At 36.0% G+C, this 21,820-nt stretch overlaps 1 protein-coding gene across 1 annotated transcript in view; it reads left to right on the forward strand.

Annotated features, from left to right (window-relative positions):
- Window positions 1-4,492: 4,492 nt before the first annotated feature.
- LOC139504242 (mucin-4-like) overlaps window positions 4,493-21,820 on the forward strand; it is a 30,022-nt gene continuing 12,694 nt past the window's right edge. Inside the window, exons 1-5 of the mRNA XM_071294308.1 lie at window positions 4,493-4,532; window positions 5,695-13,069; window positions 13,514-14,463; window positions 17,944-18,065; window positions 20,731-20,789. Coding sequence (XP_071150409.1) covers window positions 4,493-4,532; window positions 5,695-13,069; window positions 13,514-14,463; window positions 17,944-18,065; window positions 20,731-20,789 — 8,546 coding nt within the window. The remainder of the gene's footprint in view (window positions 4,533-5,694; window positions 13,070-13,513; window positions 14,464-17,943; window positions 18,066-20,730; window positions 20,790-21,820) is intronic.

A 21,820-nucleotide genomic window follows, 5' to 3' on the forward strand; every position in this document is an offset into this window, starting at 1 on the left:
ATTATATAAAAATATAAGAGAAGCGTAATACATTATTACAGAAATCAAGTATATGATAAAGAAGGTAATTTGTTGATCAATAGAACATTATTTAACCTTTTTATGAGGTTATCTCTCACATAGTAATAGGATGAACATTTTAAAAGAATGTGTAGTTCATCTTCAATGTCTCCATTGTTGCAGCAAAGACATACCCTTCTCTGCTATGGTATTTTTATATATCGCCCTCTTTCAATAGATAAAGTATGAGCACTTAACCTTAATCTACATAATGTTGATCTATCACATTTTGATTTGCATTGATCAACATACGAGGGTCTTCTACTAGGTTTATGTAATTTATTAAAAAAGTTTAATTTGTTTAGTTTGATTTATGTCAGTCTCTTGCTTCTGGAAGGTATATCGTTGATTCTCTCTTGAATGGTTTTAAATACATTTTAATATCAATAGGATTTAGAGTTATTTTTTGCAGTTGCTTTATACATTTTTAGGGCAAGTGAATTATGAATTTCAGTCTGCAAAAGTGATGCAGATGCAAAAGAAACAAGTGGTGTGTTTAGTTCATGTCTGCAGCTAGACTCGACAGAAAATTTCAAAAAAGCAAGGCACTGGTTTTGTAACGCTCGTCAAGCAGTTTGAAGTTGTTGGGTGTTACTATTTTAGTCTTCCTATCAAAGAAAAAAGTACTACCTGTAGTATCAATTTTAATGTTTATGCTTTTCTTTTTAGATATTTAAAAAATACACAGTTTAAGAGACTACTTATTCTAAAAGTAAAGAATATCAATTTAGATATTTTTTTAAAGAAGACATTGGTATAGATGTTTCTAATTTTTTTTAATTCTTAATGTCTATACTTCTATTAAAATCTTAATTAAGACCGGCAAAATAGCAAAACTCTATGTAAATCACTATTTTGCCGGAGCCGGCAAAATAGCCCCTAAGGTAGCACTCCACAGTTAGAAAATAAAATTAAAAATGAGCCACAAAATGTTTTATCATCTCCTATTCCTGGATTTCTAATACATTAACCTAACTGTTTGTGTTGTACATGTGCATATGTATGTAATCAGTATATTCCATAGATTTGATTTTCAAAAGTTAAAAGAGTGAAAATAAATTCCTTTTATGTGTATCCATGGCAACATTCTGCATTTATTTACCATAAAATATTGCAAAAAGGGGGGTGGACATGTCACATATCCCCCCAAAATTTGGATCAAACTAGAATTTCAATGCCTTTGAGTAATACCTTTTTAGAAACTGTTTTCATAAATCTTCCTAATGATCAAATAAAAAATGGGTGTCTTTCGCCTCATTTTTTCGTAAAATCCAATCACAAAGTTCGTGCGATAAAAAGTTGGAAAAAAACATTACAATAATTGCCGGACCAATGTATGGTAGGGACATGCAAATACGGACTGTCATACAGAAAACAGCCTATATTACATACATTACATACTCTTGATGTTCATATAAACCCAATACAAAGGCTATTTTAATACTCAGCTATCCAAAAATGAATTTTATTGCACACTAGCTCTCATATTTGAAAAATCCACAGGGGCCAAAATGCGAAACTACACACCTAACTGTGGAGTGCTACCTAAGAGGCCTAGGTTCCGGCAAAATAGTCACTGCCTATTCAGAACATAACTGTCGCAGAAATTACGCCCTGCAACTTGCGAGATTTTTCAAAGATTTTGTCAACTTAGGATATATTTGCTTGGACGGATTGAACATCTGTATGACTGTATGTGATTAACAATTTGTACACGGGATATTGAAAGTAGTGTACTCAGCACTGGAAATTGCGAAAGCTAACGTGAATGGAAACATTGATTTAAACGGATAAATCATATATATACCTGCGCCGTGAATGATCATGTATCACGATGGGACACTGGACAAAATCCATATACTTTAAAAAAAAAAAAATGTGTTGATTTAGCGTGAATTTTGATAAAACAACTATACGTACTAAAAAAAAATTGAGAATGGAAATAGGGAATGTGTGAAAGAGACAACAACTCGACCATAGAACAGACAACAGCAGAAGGTCACCAATAGGCCTTCAATGCATGCAGTATAATGAAAGCCATCATTGCTTAAAAACAAGCACCTGAGATCACCCGTGGTTTTTTTTTTGGGGGGGGGGGGGGGGAGAGAGGGGTGTTGCTTATGATTAGTTTTTAAGTTTTTTTTTATGTTGGGGTAAGTGGAGACCTGTGATTTTTTTTATTACTCGTTACAGTATTATTGTTTTGTTTTCGACCTTTGAGCTTAATTGACCCGTTTGCATCTTTTGCCTTTTTTTTAATATGTTCCTATGATGAAACAGTATATATATATCGTTCTATAATAATATTTATTGAAAAAAAGAAACTTTAGTCAGTGGAAGCTTTGTTAAATTTTAGATGATTTATTATAGGTTTTCTATCTGTTTTTTTTTTAATGTTGTCGATTATTATTGTAATTTTCACTCGTCACCAACATGTCGGACCCTATTTTTGACAAATTATTCTGCAGCTCTACTGAAGCAAGGACATGGGACGTACATATATAATGTACCTTGTATTAGTTGTATATGGAAATTAATGTAAGATATGCAGAAAACCAAGTGTTTTCATGAAACCCATTATGTCTTTTAATTGTAAACAAACATTTAAGAAGCAATGTATTACCTTTAAAACATGACTGAAACAGTAACATTGTATTAAATTTGTAATAATAAATTATATGTCCGGCTTTGAAAGCATCTACTACATTTCTAAGTCGGAAAAGCATGCACTGTTGTTCTAATTAATAAAACCCGAACATGAAATCATTTGTATGCAGATGTGCAGTTGAAGTGGATTGAATATTAAAGTTAGGTTGAAAACAGGTCATCGTACATTTCCCCCTTTATCCGAGTACCCTCATATCTCATTCCAAATGTGACCATTTCTGAAACTGTGTGCACAATAATCAAACTGACAAATTTTAGGCTTTGGAAAATAGGTTTATTGATCTTAAACGTTCTTAATATATGTACAACCTTGGGTCATGCTTGTGTGTAAGTGTTCGGGATTGGCGTAACATAATTTGCAATGTTTCACTTCATAGCGGACGTGATAGAGAGCACCAAATTTGCACATTTAAAAGTTTGATTTGTGTTGTTATACTTCTTGAATATAAGGAGGGATTGCCTTTGATTTGTTGGGAGTTCCTTTAAAGGCATCTCTGAGAGTGTCTGTTAAATCCAAATAGACTGCTTTGGGAAACGATACCGTGCAATTGAATGGCCATTATTTAACAAATCAAGGTCGTCGGTCAGGTCTCGAAAAACGTGAGCTCTCTCTGTATCTGTAGTGGTACGTGTAGAATCCTGTTTAGGCTTTTATACACGGTGGAGAAGAGCGCCGATGTTATGGGCGGTGTTCTTGTAGAGCGGTCTTAAATGCCTCTACAGAACCTGCATGCACAACTTTATCTGGTAGTTGGTTCCAGTAAATAGTTGTTTCCACAAAGAATGAATGTTTGTACTGTGGTTTGTTGCTATTTGGTACTTTAAGTCCTTTGGTGTTATTGATAACTTGACGTTCGATAATATTGTCAGTTTCACAGTTTGAATACGTTTTTGCTTTTATTGTTCGTTTAGGTCTTGCTGGTATGACAAAATTGTCGGCTGGTAGAGCCGGCACCAGACCCTCAACCACCTTGTAAATCAGGATAAGACGGAGGCTGTGTCTTCTTTCCTCTAGCGTCTCCATTTCAAGTTGGCGTCTCATATTAGTTATCGACCCTGTTTCTCGACTCCTGTAGTTTTTCTTGATGAATCGTATGCCTCTGTTTTGGATACGTTCTAGTTTGTCAATATCCCCTTTCATGTATGGGTTCCAGATTGTTGCCCCATATTCCATTGTTGATCTTACTAGGGACATATATGCTACTTTCCTACATGCTTCTGGTACGTTCCTCAAGTTCCTCCGAAGAAAGCCCAAGGTGGCGTTGGCTTTCTTGCTGATGTTATTTATGTGGAAGCTCCATTTCAGGTCGTTTGAGATTTGGAGTCCTAAGTAGGGGTTCACTTGTACTTCTTGTAGGATGTGTTTATTAAGCGTGTAGAATTTGTCTGCTTTTTTGTTTATGGATAGAACATAGCACTTTTTGGCGTTGAAACGCATTCCCCATTTGTCGGCCCAGATTTCTAGTTGTTCCAAATCTGTTTGTAGCTTTTGTTGGTCTTGGCTATTTTTAATTGTTCTGTATAATAAACAGTCGTCAGCAAATAAGCTCTTCTTAAAGCTCTTCTGTTTATAATTTTAAAAAGATTTCTCTTAAGTGTAAAATATATACTTAAGAGTGGGTAATAGCACTCTTAAAGTTACGATAGTTTTTACTCTTAAGATTTACTTAAGATTTTTTGTGAAAAACCTAAAAATCTTAAGATTACTCTTAAGAGTAAAATATATCTTAAGATTTTTTGTGAAAAGGGCTACTGAAACGGATAAATGCGAATTGAAAATTTCGCGTCAGAAAATTCAATTGTTGGTATGTCAGATTTCTTAAGGTTCATGAATTCTTGTTATTCATAATTGATCTTAAAGTATAGGCACGTCTTCACAATCAAGCAGCTCTTATTAAGGCCAGACACTGCCCGTTGGTGGCATTTTGAAGAACAAACCAAAGCCAGTTACAAAGAAATATTTTAAATATTTATGCGATTTACATGAATTATTATTGTCGCCTTTGTTTTCCGTATATCTTGTCCATCTGTTTTATCCGGTTCGCTTCCGTTATGTAGGTGTCCGGTTTATGCGGTACTCGTCCGTTAGATGTAGGTTCAACGTCCGTTCTGTCCGGTGCGTTTCCGTTTCTCGTACGTTGCGTATCCGGTGTGTGCCCGTTATGCATTCGTTACACGTTCGTTTTATTCGGTCAGTACATCAACGGACTCCTAACGTATAACAATTTTGAAATAATTTGGGAATAGCTTTGATGAATAGAGTTTTATTCTAAATAGTCGACATCTAAATTATAATACTGAGGATAATTTCATATAACTTCATATACAAAAATATAAATCAAGTCACGCCTTTGTTTATATTTCTGATTTTATAAAGTATCTTAATAATCAATACCTTTGGGTGTAATTTTGAGAAAATTTTACAAATTGCTCTAGATTCTGAAACTATAAATTCTTATCATAGAATGAAATTCAAAACAGTGTGGCTATGGCCATTGATTGACACATCAAATTCATTCATTGACTGGGACCATTTACGTGAACGTTTGTCTGTAACGACCACTGTTCACGACGTACCTACGATAGACATTTAAACTGTGGGGTTACCAAAGGTTTCTTAACGCCTTTAATTATAAAATAATTCGAAAAAATAATCAGGAATAACCTTTATGTTTTGATTTATACAATTGATATAAATCAAAACATCGTGTTATTTCTGATTAATTTTTCGAATTACTTTATTAAGGTGTTGAGAACCTTTGGTGACCCCATAGTTTAAGTGTCTTTAAAAAGTACATAGTGAGAAGTGGTCGTTACATACAAACGTTCACCTAAATTGTCCCAGTCAATGGATGAATTTAATGTGTCAATCAAAGGCCACAGCCACACTGTTTTGAATTTCATTCTATATACATTTTCAACACACTATCACAATCAATTAATATATATATTAATATATATTCATAGCTATAAATGCATCAACTGCTAAACCTAGTACTGCCTTCAACCATATAGCTACCAACATATCCACTGTCGGACCTACAACTTTACTAAATGGTTTTACTATCAATGCATCTACTACGGTACCAACCACTACATCCAGTCCTGGAGCTACCAATGCATCAACATCTATAACTTCTACTAAATCCAATAGTGGAACTACCAATGCATCGACTACTGTACCTACAACGACAACTAATGGTGGAACTACAAATGCATCGACTACTGTACCTACAACGACAACTAATGGTGGAACAACCAATGCATCGACTACTGTACCTACAACGTCAACTAATGGTGGAACTACCAATGCATCGACTACTGTACCTACAACGTCAACTAATGGTGGAACTACAAATGCATCGACTACTGTACCTACAACGACAACTAATGGGGGAACTACAAATGCATCGACTACTGTACCTACAACGACAACTAATGGTGGAACTACAAATGCATCGACTACTGTAGCTACAACGACAACTAATGGTGGAACTACTAATACATCGACTACTGTACCTACAACGACAACTAATGGTGGAACTACTAATACATCGACTACAGTACCTACAACGACAACTAATGGTGAAACTACAAATGCATCGACTTCTGTACCTACAACGTCAACTAATGGTGGAACTACAAATGCATCGACTACTGTACCTACAACGACAACTAATGGTGGAACTACAAATGCATCGACTACAGTACCTACAACGACAACTAATGGTGGAACTACAAATGCATCGACTACTGTACCTACAACGACAACTAATGGTGGAACTACAAATGCATCGACTACAGTACCTACAACGACAACTAATGGTGGAAGTACAAATGCATCGACTACTGTACCTACAACGTCAACTAATGGTGGAACTACAAATGCATCGACTACTGTACCTACAACGACAACTCATGGTGGAACTACCTATGCATCGACTACTGTACCTACAACGTCGACTAATGGTGGAACTACAAATACATCGACTACTTTACCTACAACGACAACTAGTGGTGGAACTACAAATGCATCGACTGAAGTACCGACAACGACAACTAATGGTGGAACTACCAATACTTCAACTACTGTACCTACAACGTCAACTAATGGGGGAACTACCAATGCATCGACTACTGTACCTACAACGACAACTAATGGTGGAACTACAAATGCATCGACTACTGTACCTACAACGACAACTAATGGTGGAACTACAAATGCATCGACTACTGTACCTACAACCACAACTAATGGTGGAACTACAAATGCATCTACTACTGTACCTACAACCACAACTAATGGTGGAACTACCAATGCATCTACTACTTTACCTACAACGACAACTAATGATGGAACTACAAATACATCGACTACTGCACCTACAACGACAACTAATGGTGGAACTACTAATACATCTACTACTGTACCTACAACGACAACTAATGGTGGAACTACAAATGCATCGACTACTTTACCTTCAACTACAACTAATGGTGGAACTACAAATGCATCAACTACTGTACCTACAACGACAACTAATGGTGGAACTACAAATACATCGACTACTTTACCTACAACGTCGAATAATGGTGGAACTACTAATACATCTACTACTGTACCTACAACGACAACTAACGGTGGAACTACAAATGCATCGAATACTGTACCTACAACGTCGACTTATGTTGGAACTACCAATGCATCGACTACTGTACCTACAACGACGACTAATGGTGGAACTACAAATGCATCGACTACTGTACCTACAACGACAACTAATGGTGGAACTACAAATGCATCGACTACTGTACTTAAAACGTCGACTAATGGTGGAACTACCAAAGCAACGACTACTGTACCTACAACGACAACTAATGATGGAACTACAAATGCATCGACTACTGTACCTACAACGACAACTAATGTTGGATCTACAAATACATCGAATTCTTTAACTTCAACTACAACTAATGGTGGAACTACAAATGCATCGACTACTGTACCTACAACGACAACTAAAGGTGGAACTACTAATACATCTACTACTGTACCTACAACGACAACTAATAGTGGAACTACCAATGCATCGACTACTGTACCTACAACGACAACTAATGGTGGAACTACCAATACATCGACTACTGTACCTACAACGACAACTAATGGTGGAACTACAAATGCATCGACTACTGTACCTACAACGATAACTAATGGTGGAACTACAAATGCATCGACTACTGTACCTACAACGACAACTAATGGGGGAACTACAAATTCATTGACTACTGTACCTACAACGACAACTAATAGTGGAACTACTAATACATCTACTACTGTACCTACAACGACAACTAATGGTGGAACTACAAATGCATCGGCTACTGTACCTACAACGACAACTAATGGTGGAACTACTAATACATCGACTACTGTACCTACAACGACAACTAATGGGGGAACTACCAGTACATATACTACTTTACCTACAACGTCGACTAATGTTGGAACTACTAATACATCTTCTACTGTACCTACAACGACAACTAATGGTGGAACTACAAATGCATCTACTACTGTACCTACAACGACAACTAATGGTGGAACTACAAATGCATCGACTACTGTACCTACAACGACAACTAATGATGGAACTACAAATACATCGACTACTGTACCTACAACGACAACTAATGATGGAACTACAAATACATCGACTACTGTACCTACAACGACAACTAATGATGGAACTACAAATACATCGACTACTGTACCTACAACGACAACTAATGGTGGAACTACAAATACATCGACTACTGTACCTACAACGACAACTAATGGTGGAACTACAAATACATCGACTACTGTACCTTCAACGACAACTAATGATGGAACTACAAATACATCGACTACTGTACCTACAACGACAACTAATGATGGAACTACAAATACATCGACTACTGTACCTACAACGACAACTAATGGTGGAACTACAAATACATCGACTACTGTACCTACAACGACAACTAATGGGGGAACTACAAATGCATCGACTACTGTACCTACAACGACAACTTATGGCGGAACTACAAATGCATCGACTACTGTACCTACAACGACAACTAATGGGGGAACTACAAATGCATCGACTACTGTACCTACAACGACAATTAAAGGTGGAATTACAAATACTTCTACTACTTTACCTACAACGACAACTAATGGTGGAACTACTAATACATCTACTACTGTGCCTACAACGACAACTAATGGTGGAACTACAAATACATCGACTACTGTACCTACAACGCCAACTAATGGGGGAACTACAAATGCATCGACTACTGTACCTTCAACGACAATTAAAGGTTTTATTACAAATACTTCTACTACTTTACCTACAACGACAACTAATGGTGGAAACACCAATGCATCGACTACTGTACCTACAACGCCAACTAATGGGGGAACTACAAATGCATCGACTACTGTACCTTCAACGACAATTAAAGGTTTTATTACAAATACTTCTACTACTTTACCTACAACGACAACTAATGGTGGAACTACTAATACATCTACTACTGTACCAACAACGTCGACTAATGGTGGAACTACAAATGCATCGACTACTGTACCTACAATGACAACTATTGCTGGATCTACAAATACATCGACTTCTTTACCTTCAACTACAACTAATGGTGGAACTACAAATGCATCGACGACTGTACCTACAACGTCAACTAATGGTGGAACTACAAATGCATCTACTACTGTACCTACAACGACAAATAATGGTGGAACTACAAATACATCGACTACTTTACCTACAACGTCGACTAATGGTGGAACTACAAATGCATCGACTACTGTACCTACAACTACAACTAATGGTGGAACTACTAATACATCGACTACTGTACCTACAACGACAACTAATGGTGGAGCTACAAATACATCGACTACTTTACCTACAACGACAACTAATGGTGGAACTACAAATGCATCGACTACTGTACCTACAACGACAACTAATGGGGGAACTAACAATGCATCGACTACTGTACCTACAACGACAACTAATGGTGGAACTACAAATGCATCGACTACTGTACCTACAACGACAACTAATGGGGGAACTACCAATGCATCGACTACTGTACCTACAACGACAGCTAAAGGTGGAATTACAAATACTTCTACTACTTTAACTACAACGACAACTAATGGTGGAACTACTAATACATCTACTACTGTACGTACAACGTCAATTAATGGTGTCACTACAAATGCATCGACTACTGTACCTACAACGACAACTAATGTTGAATCTACAAATACATCGACTTCTTTACCTTCAACTACAACTAATGGTGGAACTACAAATGCATCGACTACTGTACCTACAACGTCAACTAATGGTGGAACTACCAATGCATCGAATACTGTACTTACAACGACAATTATTGGTGGAACTACAAATGCATCGACTTCTGTACCTAGAACGACAACTAATGGTGGAACTACAAATGCATCAACTACTGTACCTACAACGACAAATAATGGTGGAACTACAAATGCATCGACTACTGTACCTACAACTACAACTAATGGTGGAACTACTAATACATCGACTACTGCACCTACAACTACAACTAATGGTGGAACTACTAATACATCGACTACCTTACCTACAACTACAACTAATGGTGGAACTACTAATACATCGACTACTGTACCTACAACGACAACTAATGGTGGAGCTACAAATGCATCGACTACTGTACCTACAACTACAACTAATGGTGGAACTACTAATACATCTACTACTATACCTACAACGTCGACTAATGGTGAAACTACAAATACATCGACTTCTGTACCTAGAACGACAACTAATGGTGGAACTACCAATGCATCGACTACTGTACCTACAACGACAACTAATGGTGGAACTACAAATACATCGACTACTGTACCCACAACGTCGACTAATGGCGGAACTACAAATGCATCGACTATTGTACCCACAACTTCAACTAATGGTGAAACTACAAATACATCGACTACTGTACCTACAACTTCAACTAATGGTGGAACTACAAATGCATCGACTACTGTACCTACAACGACAATTAATGGTGGAACTACCAATACATCGACTACTGTACCTACAACGTCGACTAATGGTGGAAGTACCAATGCATCGACTACTGTACCTACAACTTCAACTAATGGTGGAAACACCAATGCATCGACTACTGTACCTACAACGACAACTAATGGTGGAGCTACAAATGCATCGACTACTGTACCTACAACTACAACTAATGGTGGAACTACTAATACATCTACTAATATAACTACAACAACAACTAATAGTGGAACTACTAATACATCTACTACTATACCTACAACGACAACTAATGGTGGAACTACAAATACATCGACTACTGTACCTACAACGCCAACTAATGGTGGAACTACAAATACATCGACTACTGCACCTACAACGACAACTAATGGTGGAACTACTAATACATCTACTACTGTACCTACAACGACAACTAATGATGGAACTACAAATACATCGACTACTGCACCTACAACGACAACTAACGGTGGAACTACTAATACATCTACTACTGTACCTACAACGACAACTAATGATGGAACTACAAATACATCGACTACTGTACCTACAGCGACAACTAATGGTGGAACTACAAATACATCGACTACTGTACCTACCACGACAACTAATGATGGAACTACAAATACATCGACTACTGTACCTACAACGACAACTAACGGTGGAACTACTAATACATCTACTACTGTACCTACAACGACAACTAATGATGGAACTACAAATACATCGACTACTGCACCTACAACGACAACTAACGGTGGAACTACTAATACATCTACTACTGTACCTACAACGACAACTAATGATGGAACTACAAATACATCGACTACTGTACCTACAGCGACAACTAACGGTGGAACTACTAATACATCTACTACTGTACCTACCACGACAACTAATGATGGAACTACAAATACATCGACTACTGTACCTACAATGACAACTAATGGTGGAACTACAAATACATCGACTACTGCACCTACAACGACAACTAATGGTGGAACTACTAATACATCTACTACTGTACCTACAACGACAACTAATGATGGAACTACCAATGCATCGACTATTGTACCCACAACGTTGACTAATGGTGGAACTACCAATGCATCGACTACTGTACCTACAACGTCGACTAATGGTGGAACTACAAATACATCGACTACTGCACCTACAACGTCAACTAATGGTGGAACTACTAATACATCTACTACTGTACCTACAACGACAACTAATGATGGAACTACAAATACATCGACTACTGCACCTACAACGACAACTAATGGTGGAACTATTAATACATCTACTACTGTACCTACCACGACAACTAATGATGGAACTACAAATACATCGACTACTGTACCTACAACGACAACTAATAGTGGAACTACAAATACATCGACTACTGTACCTACAACGCCAACTGATGGTGGAACTACTAATACATCGACTACTGTACCTACAACGACAACTAATGGTGGAACTACAAATACATCGACTACTGTACCTACAACGACAACTAATGGTGGAACTACTAATACATCTACTACTGTACCTACAACGACAACTAATGGTGGAACTACTAATACATCTACTACTGTACCTACAACGACAACTAATGGTGGAACTACTAATACATCGACTACTGTACCTACAACGACAATTAATGGTGGAACTACTAATACATCTACTACTGTACCTACAACGTCAACTTATGATGGAACTACCAATGCATCGACTACTGTACCTACAACGTCGACTAATGGTGGAACTACAAATACATCGACTACTGCACCTACAACGTCAACTAATGGGGGAACTACAAATGCATCGACTACTGTACCTACAACGACAACTAATGGTGGAACTACCAATGCATCGACTACTGTACCTACAACGTCAACTAATGGTGGAACTACAAATACATCGACTACTGCACCTACAACGACAACTAATGGTGGAACTACAAATGCATCGACTACTGTACCTACAACGACAACTAATGGTGGAACTACCAATGCATCGACTACTGTACCCACAACTTCAACTAATGGTGGAACTACAAATACATTGACTACTGTACCTACAACGACAACTAATGGTGGAACTACCAATGCATCGACTACTGTACCCACAACTTCAACTAATGGTGGAACTACAAATACATTGACTACTGTACCTACAACGTCAACTAATGGTGGAACTACAAATACATCGACTACTGTACCTACAACGACAACTAATGGTGGAACTACAAATACATTGACTACTGTACCCACAACGACAACTAATGATGGAACTACCAATGCATCGACTATTGTACCCACAACTTCAACCAATGGTGGAACTACAAATGCATCGACTACTGTACCTACAACGACAACTAATGGTGGAACTACCAATGCATCGACTACTGTACCTACAACGACAACTAATGGTGGAACTACCAATGCATCGACTACTGTACCTACAACGACAACTAATGGTGGAACTACAAATGCATCGACTACTGTACCTACAACGCCAACTAATGGTGGAACTACCAATGCATCGACTACTGTACCTACAACGATAACTAATGGTGGAACTACAAATACATCGACTACTGCACCTACAACGACAACTAATAGTGGAACTACAAATACATCGACTACTGTACCTACAACGACAACTAATGATGGAACTACAAATACATCGACTACTGTACCTACAACGACAACTAATGATGGAACTACAAATACATCGACTACTGTACCTACAACGACAACTAATGGTGGAACTACAAATACATCGACTACTGTACCTACAACGACAACTAATAGTGGAACTACAAATACATCGACTACTGCACCTACAACGACAACTAATGGTGGAACTACTAATACATCTACTACTGTACCTACAACGACAACTAATGGTGGAACTACTAATACATCGACTACTGTACCTACAACGACAATTAATGGTGGAACTACTAATACATCTACTACTGTACCTACAACGTCAACTTATGATGGAACTACCAATGCATCGACTACTGTACCTACAACGTCGACTAATGGTGGAACTACAAATACATCGACTACTGCACCTACAACGTCAACTAATGGGGGAACTACAAATGCATCGACTACTGTACCTACAACGACAACTAATGGTGGAACTACCAATGCATCGACTACTGTACCCACAACTTCAACTAATGGTGGAACTACAAATGCATCGACTACTGTACCTACAACGACAACTAATGGTGGAACTACCAATGCATCGACTACTGTACCCACAACTTCAACTAATGGTGGAACTACAAATACATTGACTACTGTACCTACAACGACAACTAATGGTGGAACTACTAATACATCTACTACTGTACCTATCACGACAACTAATGGTGGAACTACAAATGCATCGACTACTGTACCTACAACGACAACTAATGGTGGAACTACCAATGCATCGACTACTGTACCTACAACGACAACTAATGGTGTAGTCATACCTCCTATTACAGCCCCCGGTGTACCGTCAACTACAATAACTCCGATTGAACCATCTCATAAACCTCCAGTTAAAGGTAAATATATAAGTTTGTCATTTTAACAATTGATATATTCAAATATGTTTACACATGTCAACTGACATGACAAAAATGAAAAAAATAATCTTTAGTAATGACTCTTACGATACAGATATACAAATACAGATGTAGTATGATTGCTTATGAGACAACTTTACACAAGAGACCAAATGACCCAGAACGAACCAATTATAGGTCTTGGTCGTACGGCCTTCAAGAATGAGTAAAGACCACACCGCATAGTCATCAATTAAAGGCTTCAAAATGACAAATGTAAAACTATTCAAACGAGAAAACAAACGATCTAATTTATATACAAAATTAAATGAATAACGAACAACAAACATGTAACACATTAATAAAGGACAACCACTGAATTACATGCTTCTGATTTGGGACAAGAACAGACAAGAGTTTAAAAAATGTTCAAGTCTGTTAACAATAACTTCAGTATACAAAGTCATAGTTTACATGACTGTAGTCCCATGTGTATGGAACGCCACAGCTGTCTTATGTGTCTTTTTTATTGCTTTTCTATTATACGAAGGTGCTTTTCAATTATACGATGGTGCTTTTCTATTATACAAAGGTGCTTTTCTATTATAAAATGGTGGTTTTCTATTATACGAAGGTGCTTTTCTATTATACGAAGATGCTTTTCTATTATACGATGGTGGTTTGCTATTATACGAAGGTGGTTTTCTATTATACGAAGGTGTTTTTTTATTATACGAAGGTGCTTTTCTATTACGCGATGGTGGTTTGCTATTGTACGAAGGTGGTTTTTATTATAAGGTGCTTTTTTATTATGTGATGGTGGTTCCCGTGATTAACCAGAAGTGTGGAGTTTATTTGAAAAAGGGACGGACCAATTGCTATTACAAAATGTAATGAAATATAAAAAAAAAAAATCAAGAAAATCAAATAAGTCTTTTAAAGGTTTTAAGGATTATTATATTTGAAATAAAGACAATAACTAAACATAAATGATTTGTATCAGTGAATTTATCAATATACCGGAATTCTACCACCTGCTTAAACCGGCATTGTTTTAGTCGGAAGGAGGACAAATCGCCCCACTGGCAAAACGCCCCACTTTTTCACCAACTCGACCCACTTTTAAAACAATCGCCCAAAACGGGTTTACCGACTCGCCCCACATTTTAAACATAGCCTCACTTGTGAAAAGGGTAAAATTCAGTTAATTTTCCACCGGTCAACTCGCCCCACTTATTGAAACAAAGGTAAACTCTACTTCAAAAAATAATTTTCAGGTCTTTCAACTTGTCCCACTCAGAGACATATATATATATATACATGTCTCTGCCCCACTTAAATTTAAACTAATGAAATTTATTAAACCATTATCTTTTAGGTTGAATAATGTTTAAAATTCGTAAAACGTAATTGCAAATACATTTTCGTAACATTCATTGGAGAATAACTGTATACTAAGTGTAAGCTTAGTTGTATAACAATTGAAAAGAAACCTGTTAATTGTATCATAATCATACAATTGAAGGATTTCAATTAACAGCAATTTGATATTATAGCATGTGCACTTCACTAAGGTTGTCATGGGTATTGAAGTGTGGCAGTGACATATATATATACAACGGGATTCTTTTATCTTTTTTCATGATTCGGGCGAGTTGACACTTATAAATTCATTGTGGTTTATATTTGTCCCGAGTGAGGCTAGATTGCAAACCTTATTTCAGCGGGATTTCAACTCTCTTTTGGGGCGAGTTGGTAAATAAAAGTGGGGCATTTTTTTATAAAGTGGGGCGAGTTTGTAAAAAAGTGGGGCGATTAGGAGTGGAACGATTTGCCAGTGGGGCGATTTGTCATTTGTTTCAATAAGTGGGGCGAGTTGATCGGTGGAAAATTAACTGAATTTTACCCTTTTCACAAGTGCGGTTATTTTTTAAAAAGTGGGGCGAGTCGGTAACCCCGTTTGGGGCGAGATTTGTAATAGTGGGTCGAGTTGGTGAAAAGTGGGGCGTTTTGCCAGTGGGGCGATTTTTCCTGCTTCCGTCTAAAACAATGCCGGGTTTAGCAAGTGGTAGAATTGCGGTATATTGACAAATTCACTGATATAAATCATTTATGTTTAAATTATTTTCTTTATTTCAAATGTAGTTAACCTTTAAAAACTTTTAAAGACTTAATTGATTTTCTTGATTTTTTTTTTCATATTTCATTAATAGCAATTGGTCCGTCCCTTTTTTCAAATAAACTCCATACTTCCGGTTAATCACGGGAACCACCATCAAATAATAAAAAAGCACCTCATAATAAAAAAGCACCTTATAGTAAAAAAGCACCTTATAATAAAAAAACACCTTATAATAAAAAACCACCTTCGCATAATAGAAAAGCACCTTCGTATAATAGAAAACCACCATCTTATAATAAAAAAGCACCTTCGTATAATAGAAAATCACCTTAGTATAATAGAAAAGCACCTTCGTATAATAGAAAACTACCATCTTATAATAAAAAACCACTTTCGTATAATAGAAAAGCACCATCGTATAATAGAAACGCACCTCCGTATAATAGAAAAGCACCTTCGTATAATAGAAAACCACCATCGTATAATAGAAAAGCACCCAGTTCGTATAATAGAAAAGCAATAAAAAAAGACACATAAGACAGCTATGGCGTTCCATACATGTGCGCCAAAACAAATCAATGCAGGATCTGTAATATACAATGTAATTATATTGATTTCTTTTGTAATATTACGCAAATTGCAATGACAAGTCTATTATTTTGTTTCTATGAAGATTTCAATATGAATAATAAAATCATTATAATAAACAATATATATATATATATACACACAACATAATGCTGTCGAACTCATAGATATAATGAAAAAAACAAGCATAAAAAAGAAAAAGACAAACAGACAAATATTAATCTTGTATTCAACACAAAATATTGAAAACTAAAGACTGATCATGAGTAACACAAACCCCGTCTAAAACTTGGGGTGATATCAGATGCCACGGAGGGGTTAGGCGATCTTGCTCAAATTGTGGCACCAGTCGTGTTGCACATGTTATTACAAATCTGGTATATAGTCTAATACGGTAGGTCTCATTCATAAAAAGGAAACTAGTATAATATTTGATATGCCGATACGAACACTAGCAAAAATATGTGATAATTGTAAAGCTATAACATTAGAAATTGTGTTACTAGTAATAAACAATTGATGAACAATAGAAAAAATTCGAGCAAGTGGTTGTCCTGTAACATGATTCTTTCTTTGATATTGTTTGTTTGTATTTTCTTTCTGTTTTTTATTATTAAAGGGGAATTTATATTTTTTTTATTATTTTTTTCGCAATTGGAAATACACATGAAAGTAAACAGGTATTGTATCCAGCAATGTACCTTTACTGCAATACCCAAAGTCATTAACAAACAGTGATGCTTGAAGTATTGTGTTATTTATTTCTATAGGTGTACAAGTAGATGTGGAAATAAATATTTTCTTGCAAATGACCGGACAGAACTTTTCAGATAATATAAATGTTTCTACATCAGACGCATTTCTAGAGATGCAAAAAAACCTTACTAGTCCGGTAAGCTGCTATCTATTTTAGATTAAAGGAGTTAAATCAGAATGAACTACAGTTTTGTAACTTATTCATGTAATGTAGATGTGTGCATGTCTTCGTTGTATTATGACTACATATGGCGCACAATTTCTTCTTCGGTGTTAAAGCCTCCTGTGAGTGGAAGCATCTCCATATGGAATATATAAACCCAAGTAATTTAAATCAGTTATGTAAATCACATATTTATTTTATCCTCGGGTTAGTTAATTTCTATGATTTTGATTGGTTAACGCACGTCATTACAAAACCCATAGACCCTGCGTGTTGCTAGCCTAATCCACATCCCCGGACGTTGCTACCCATTACATCGGGAAAATTCACGCGCATTTTCCTTAGTTCCTTATGGTTGTTCTTTGTGAAATGTTGAATGATGTATATTATCTATGCTGTCTGTATGGTTAGATACTTGATACACTAACGATTTTATCTTATTACGTCGATTATTTGCCCTCATTTTAGCAAATGCATCACTATTCTGAAACATTGTCAATTAATGGGACTACTGACCTAGCAATACAAATGACACACGTTGACGTCACACCATCTATGATTTAATTCTTACAACTTTGAGCGCCAAACTCGACCCATTTCACTTTCTCTGTCTTTAGATTAAAAACGTCGTATATATATGTCTACCTGTAGGGTTTTACCACAGGTAGTATCCTACACCTGTGAATAATATGTCAAAATCCCAAACTTCAATAAAAGATATTTAAATAACGAAAACAAAACCCCGTTACTTTCACGTTAAACTGTGTGGTCTGTTTTCTTTAAAAATCGTCAGATCTAAACTGAAACCTTGGATTCGTTCGTTATCTACGTTCACATCTGTAGATATGGATATCTAAATACACTTAAGTACCCTGAACACCCCTCAGCTGTGCCTCAGGGTGTACTTCTATACTTATGGGTGTTAAAATATCCATATCTACGGATATGCATATAGATAACTTATAATATATAAGAAAACAAATATAAAAATTAATAGATCAATTATACATTGTTTGAGGTGACCTCGAAATAACATGCATGATAACTGTTCTGGTCAAAAAATCTTGGAGGGATGTGTCACTTCCTATATTTCTGTTTTTATAGATCTCAAACAATATCCCTAACATCCCTAATGCCAATGAAACAAGGAACTCAAAGTCTCGTGTAAGCTAAAAAATCTCTGTGTAGTGATATTTGACACATTTCTATGATAAATAAGTGATTGAGCTTAACCATTTGTGTTAATTCAGAAAGTAATCATTATGGAGCTATATAATGTGATCAAAGTACTAAATTTTAAAAGAACTTCTTGTGTTAAAAATTGGGTGTTTTAAACCACGAAGAGCCGCATCACAAAAGGATACTCGGGATTTGCTAATTTACAGATAAATTAATCTCACTTCGAATTCGTACCTTGACAATTTAACCAGATAAGTGGAAATGTCTCAGCTTCGAAACGAGCCATCATACATATCCAAGTTAACGAGATGGACTGAGCAACAGACGAAAACGTTTCCATTACCGCCAATGGAGAAACTAATGCGCATCTAGACCCATGTGTCGCTTTGAGGGACTGCAACTTTGCAAAAATGTAACTTTCATTTAACATAAAACTCCTTAAGGTATATCACATGCAATAGCAACGGCCAAAATCAAGCATGTCTAATTGACCTGTGACCTTCACCTGAATTTCATCGTCACCAAGCAAGAACCTCGTATCAACGACTTTAAGTATCCACTATTATAAGTTATATGGTTCGCTACTGACCCCTTACGGATCCATAGAGGGTTATTAAAATCCATAGGGGGTGAGGCCGGAGGCCGAGTCCCCTATGAATTTTATTTACCCTCTATGGATCCGTAGGGGGTCAGTAGTTAACCGTATAACGAATTTATCGGACGCTGGACTTTTCCTGCGGCGTTGTGTTGAAAAATAAACAATGAAACACAACAACATTAATAGATGACTTCGCCATTAACGCGTCACGAACCCCATATGAAACTTACTAACCCCATATGGGCTCATAGGGGGTCACCACGTGACGGCGTTTAACCAATGACAACGTGATAATTCATCTGTGGTCTGATAAGTACTGTTAAAAAGTCCGTATATTAATTATTTATTTCTTTAACTTTTCTTTGGAGAAAACTTCTAGGACATGTGACCACATGATATTAACAGCTAATAACTAAATGAATATTTTTTGACAATATATAGTACAGCTGCTTAGCAAAAACATGACATACAGCAAACACATGACTTTCACCTTTGACTTAGACTTGATTTTCTTTTTGATAAACACACAACCTCAAATTAAAAGACCCTGGGCTGTATCAACATATTAATGAAATCATATTTATAACAGTTGCAAAAGAGTAGAAGAGACAAGACAACTAACAGTGTTCGGGAAAAAAAACTCTCATAAAGGAATGTTTTTTTTTATAACTAGGATCAGTTTTAAAAGCGTATCAATTGTTTGATATCATTTATTTAATATGAAATAATCAGGACTAAATAAATAGGTCTTTCATATACATACTATATAGGTGGACAAACCTAATTAAATATATATAAAAAACATTGAAAAGTAGAAAGTTTAAAAATATCAATTACATAACTTAATATGCTTTTTTGTAGTTGTTTAAGCAGTACAGTGGTGTATCAGGATTTGTAGGCTTGGACGTATTTAGATTTACGTATGTATACTAATATAACAGGAGTGTTCGACACCTTTGCGTCGCCGTTCCCTACCGTGCATTGCCGACAAAAGCAGTATGTGTGAATCTGTTAATTCTTTAAAGGGGAACTAGCTACGTGATACGAAAAATAAAAATATATAATATGATTTTAATTGTTTCAATCATCAATAAATCTGAAATAACGAATAACTAATTTGCTTTAGACAACCGATTTGGTTTAAATAATAAGCAAAACAAAAAACATCGGTGATATATTATTCAGTTTAAAGTGAATATTTAGACTTCATTGAATCTGTTTTCATATGACCTTTATTTCAACCCATTATTTAGAGATAGTTTACGCATGCAATAATCGTGTTCATCCAAGATCAAACAAAGAAGCAAAAGTGAAACATTTATTGACTGATTCAAACTACAAAAACAATATTTCATTCAGGTTAAAATTACAATCAACGTATGTGTTTAACTATTTTATGAATTATATAGACCTAAAAAATGATATATGATAGATTTTGGTATTTATTCATATTTATGTTAGTGTTTATATAGGGTTATTTGACAGTCGTCAGTCACCGGAGGTAATCTCGATTGATAATTATATGGCATCTTGACCAACAAATACAATGCTGTATATTAAAAATACACAATTTTAAACATTTCTAGAAATGTATTAAGTATAAAGGTTATAATTATATGCAGTCGGAATTCTACTTGGTGAAAATTTACCCAAATACATTGTACTATCATACGTATTCCAAAATATTTTTCTGGTCGCTGAAATCATTTCCTATTTTGGGATTTTTATTTCCGGGGCCAGAAGTGCAAATTGATGCCCATAAAAGTAAAAACAATTATTTTTCTTTTGGTGGAATTAATGCTTATGCACAAAACCGATTGACGTACTTTGCAATGACAACAATAGACTGTTATGTTAACAGTTCATTCGATTTGAATAAAATTTAATTGCAAATCATTAGTATGCTTATGTTTTCGTATTGGTATAACTGCTCAGATGAATAATGATTCTT

This window comes from Mytilus edulis, chromosome 14, assembly GCF_963676685.1.
Source record: "Mytilus edulis chromosome 14, xbMytEdul2.2, whole genome shotgun sequence".
In the NCBI taxonomy this organism is placed as follows: Eukaryota; Metazoa; Mollusca; class Bivalvia; order Mytilida; family Mytilidae; genus Mytilus; species Mytilus edulis.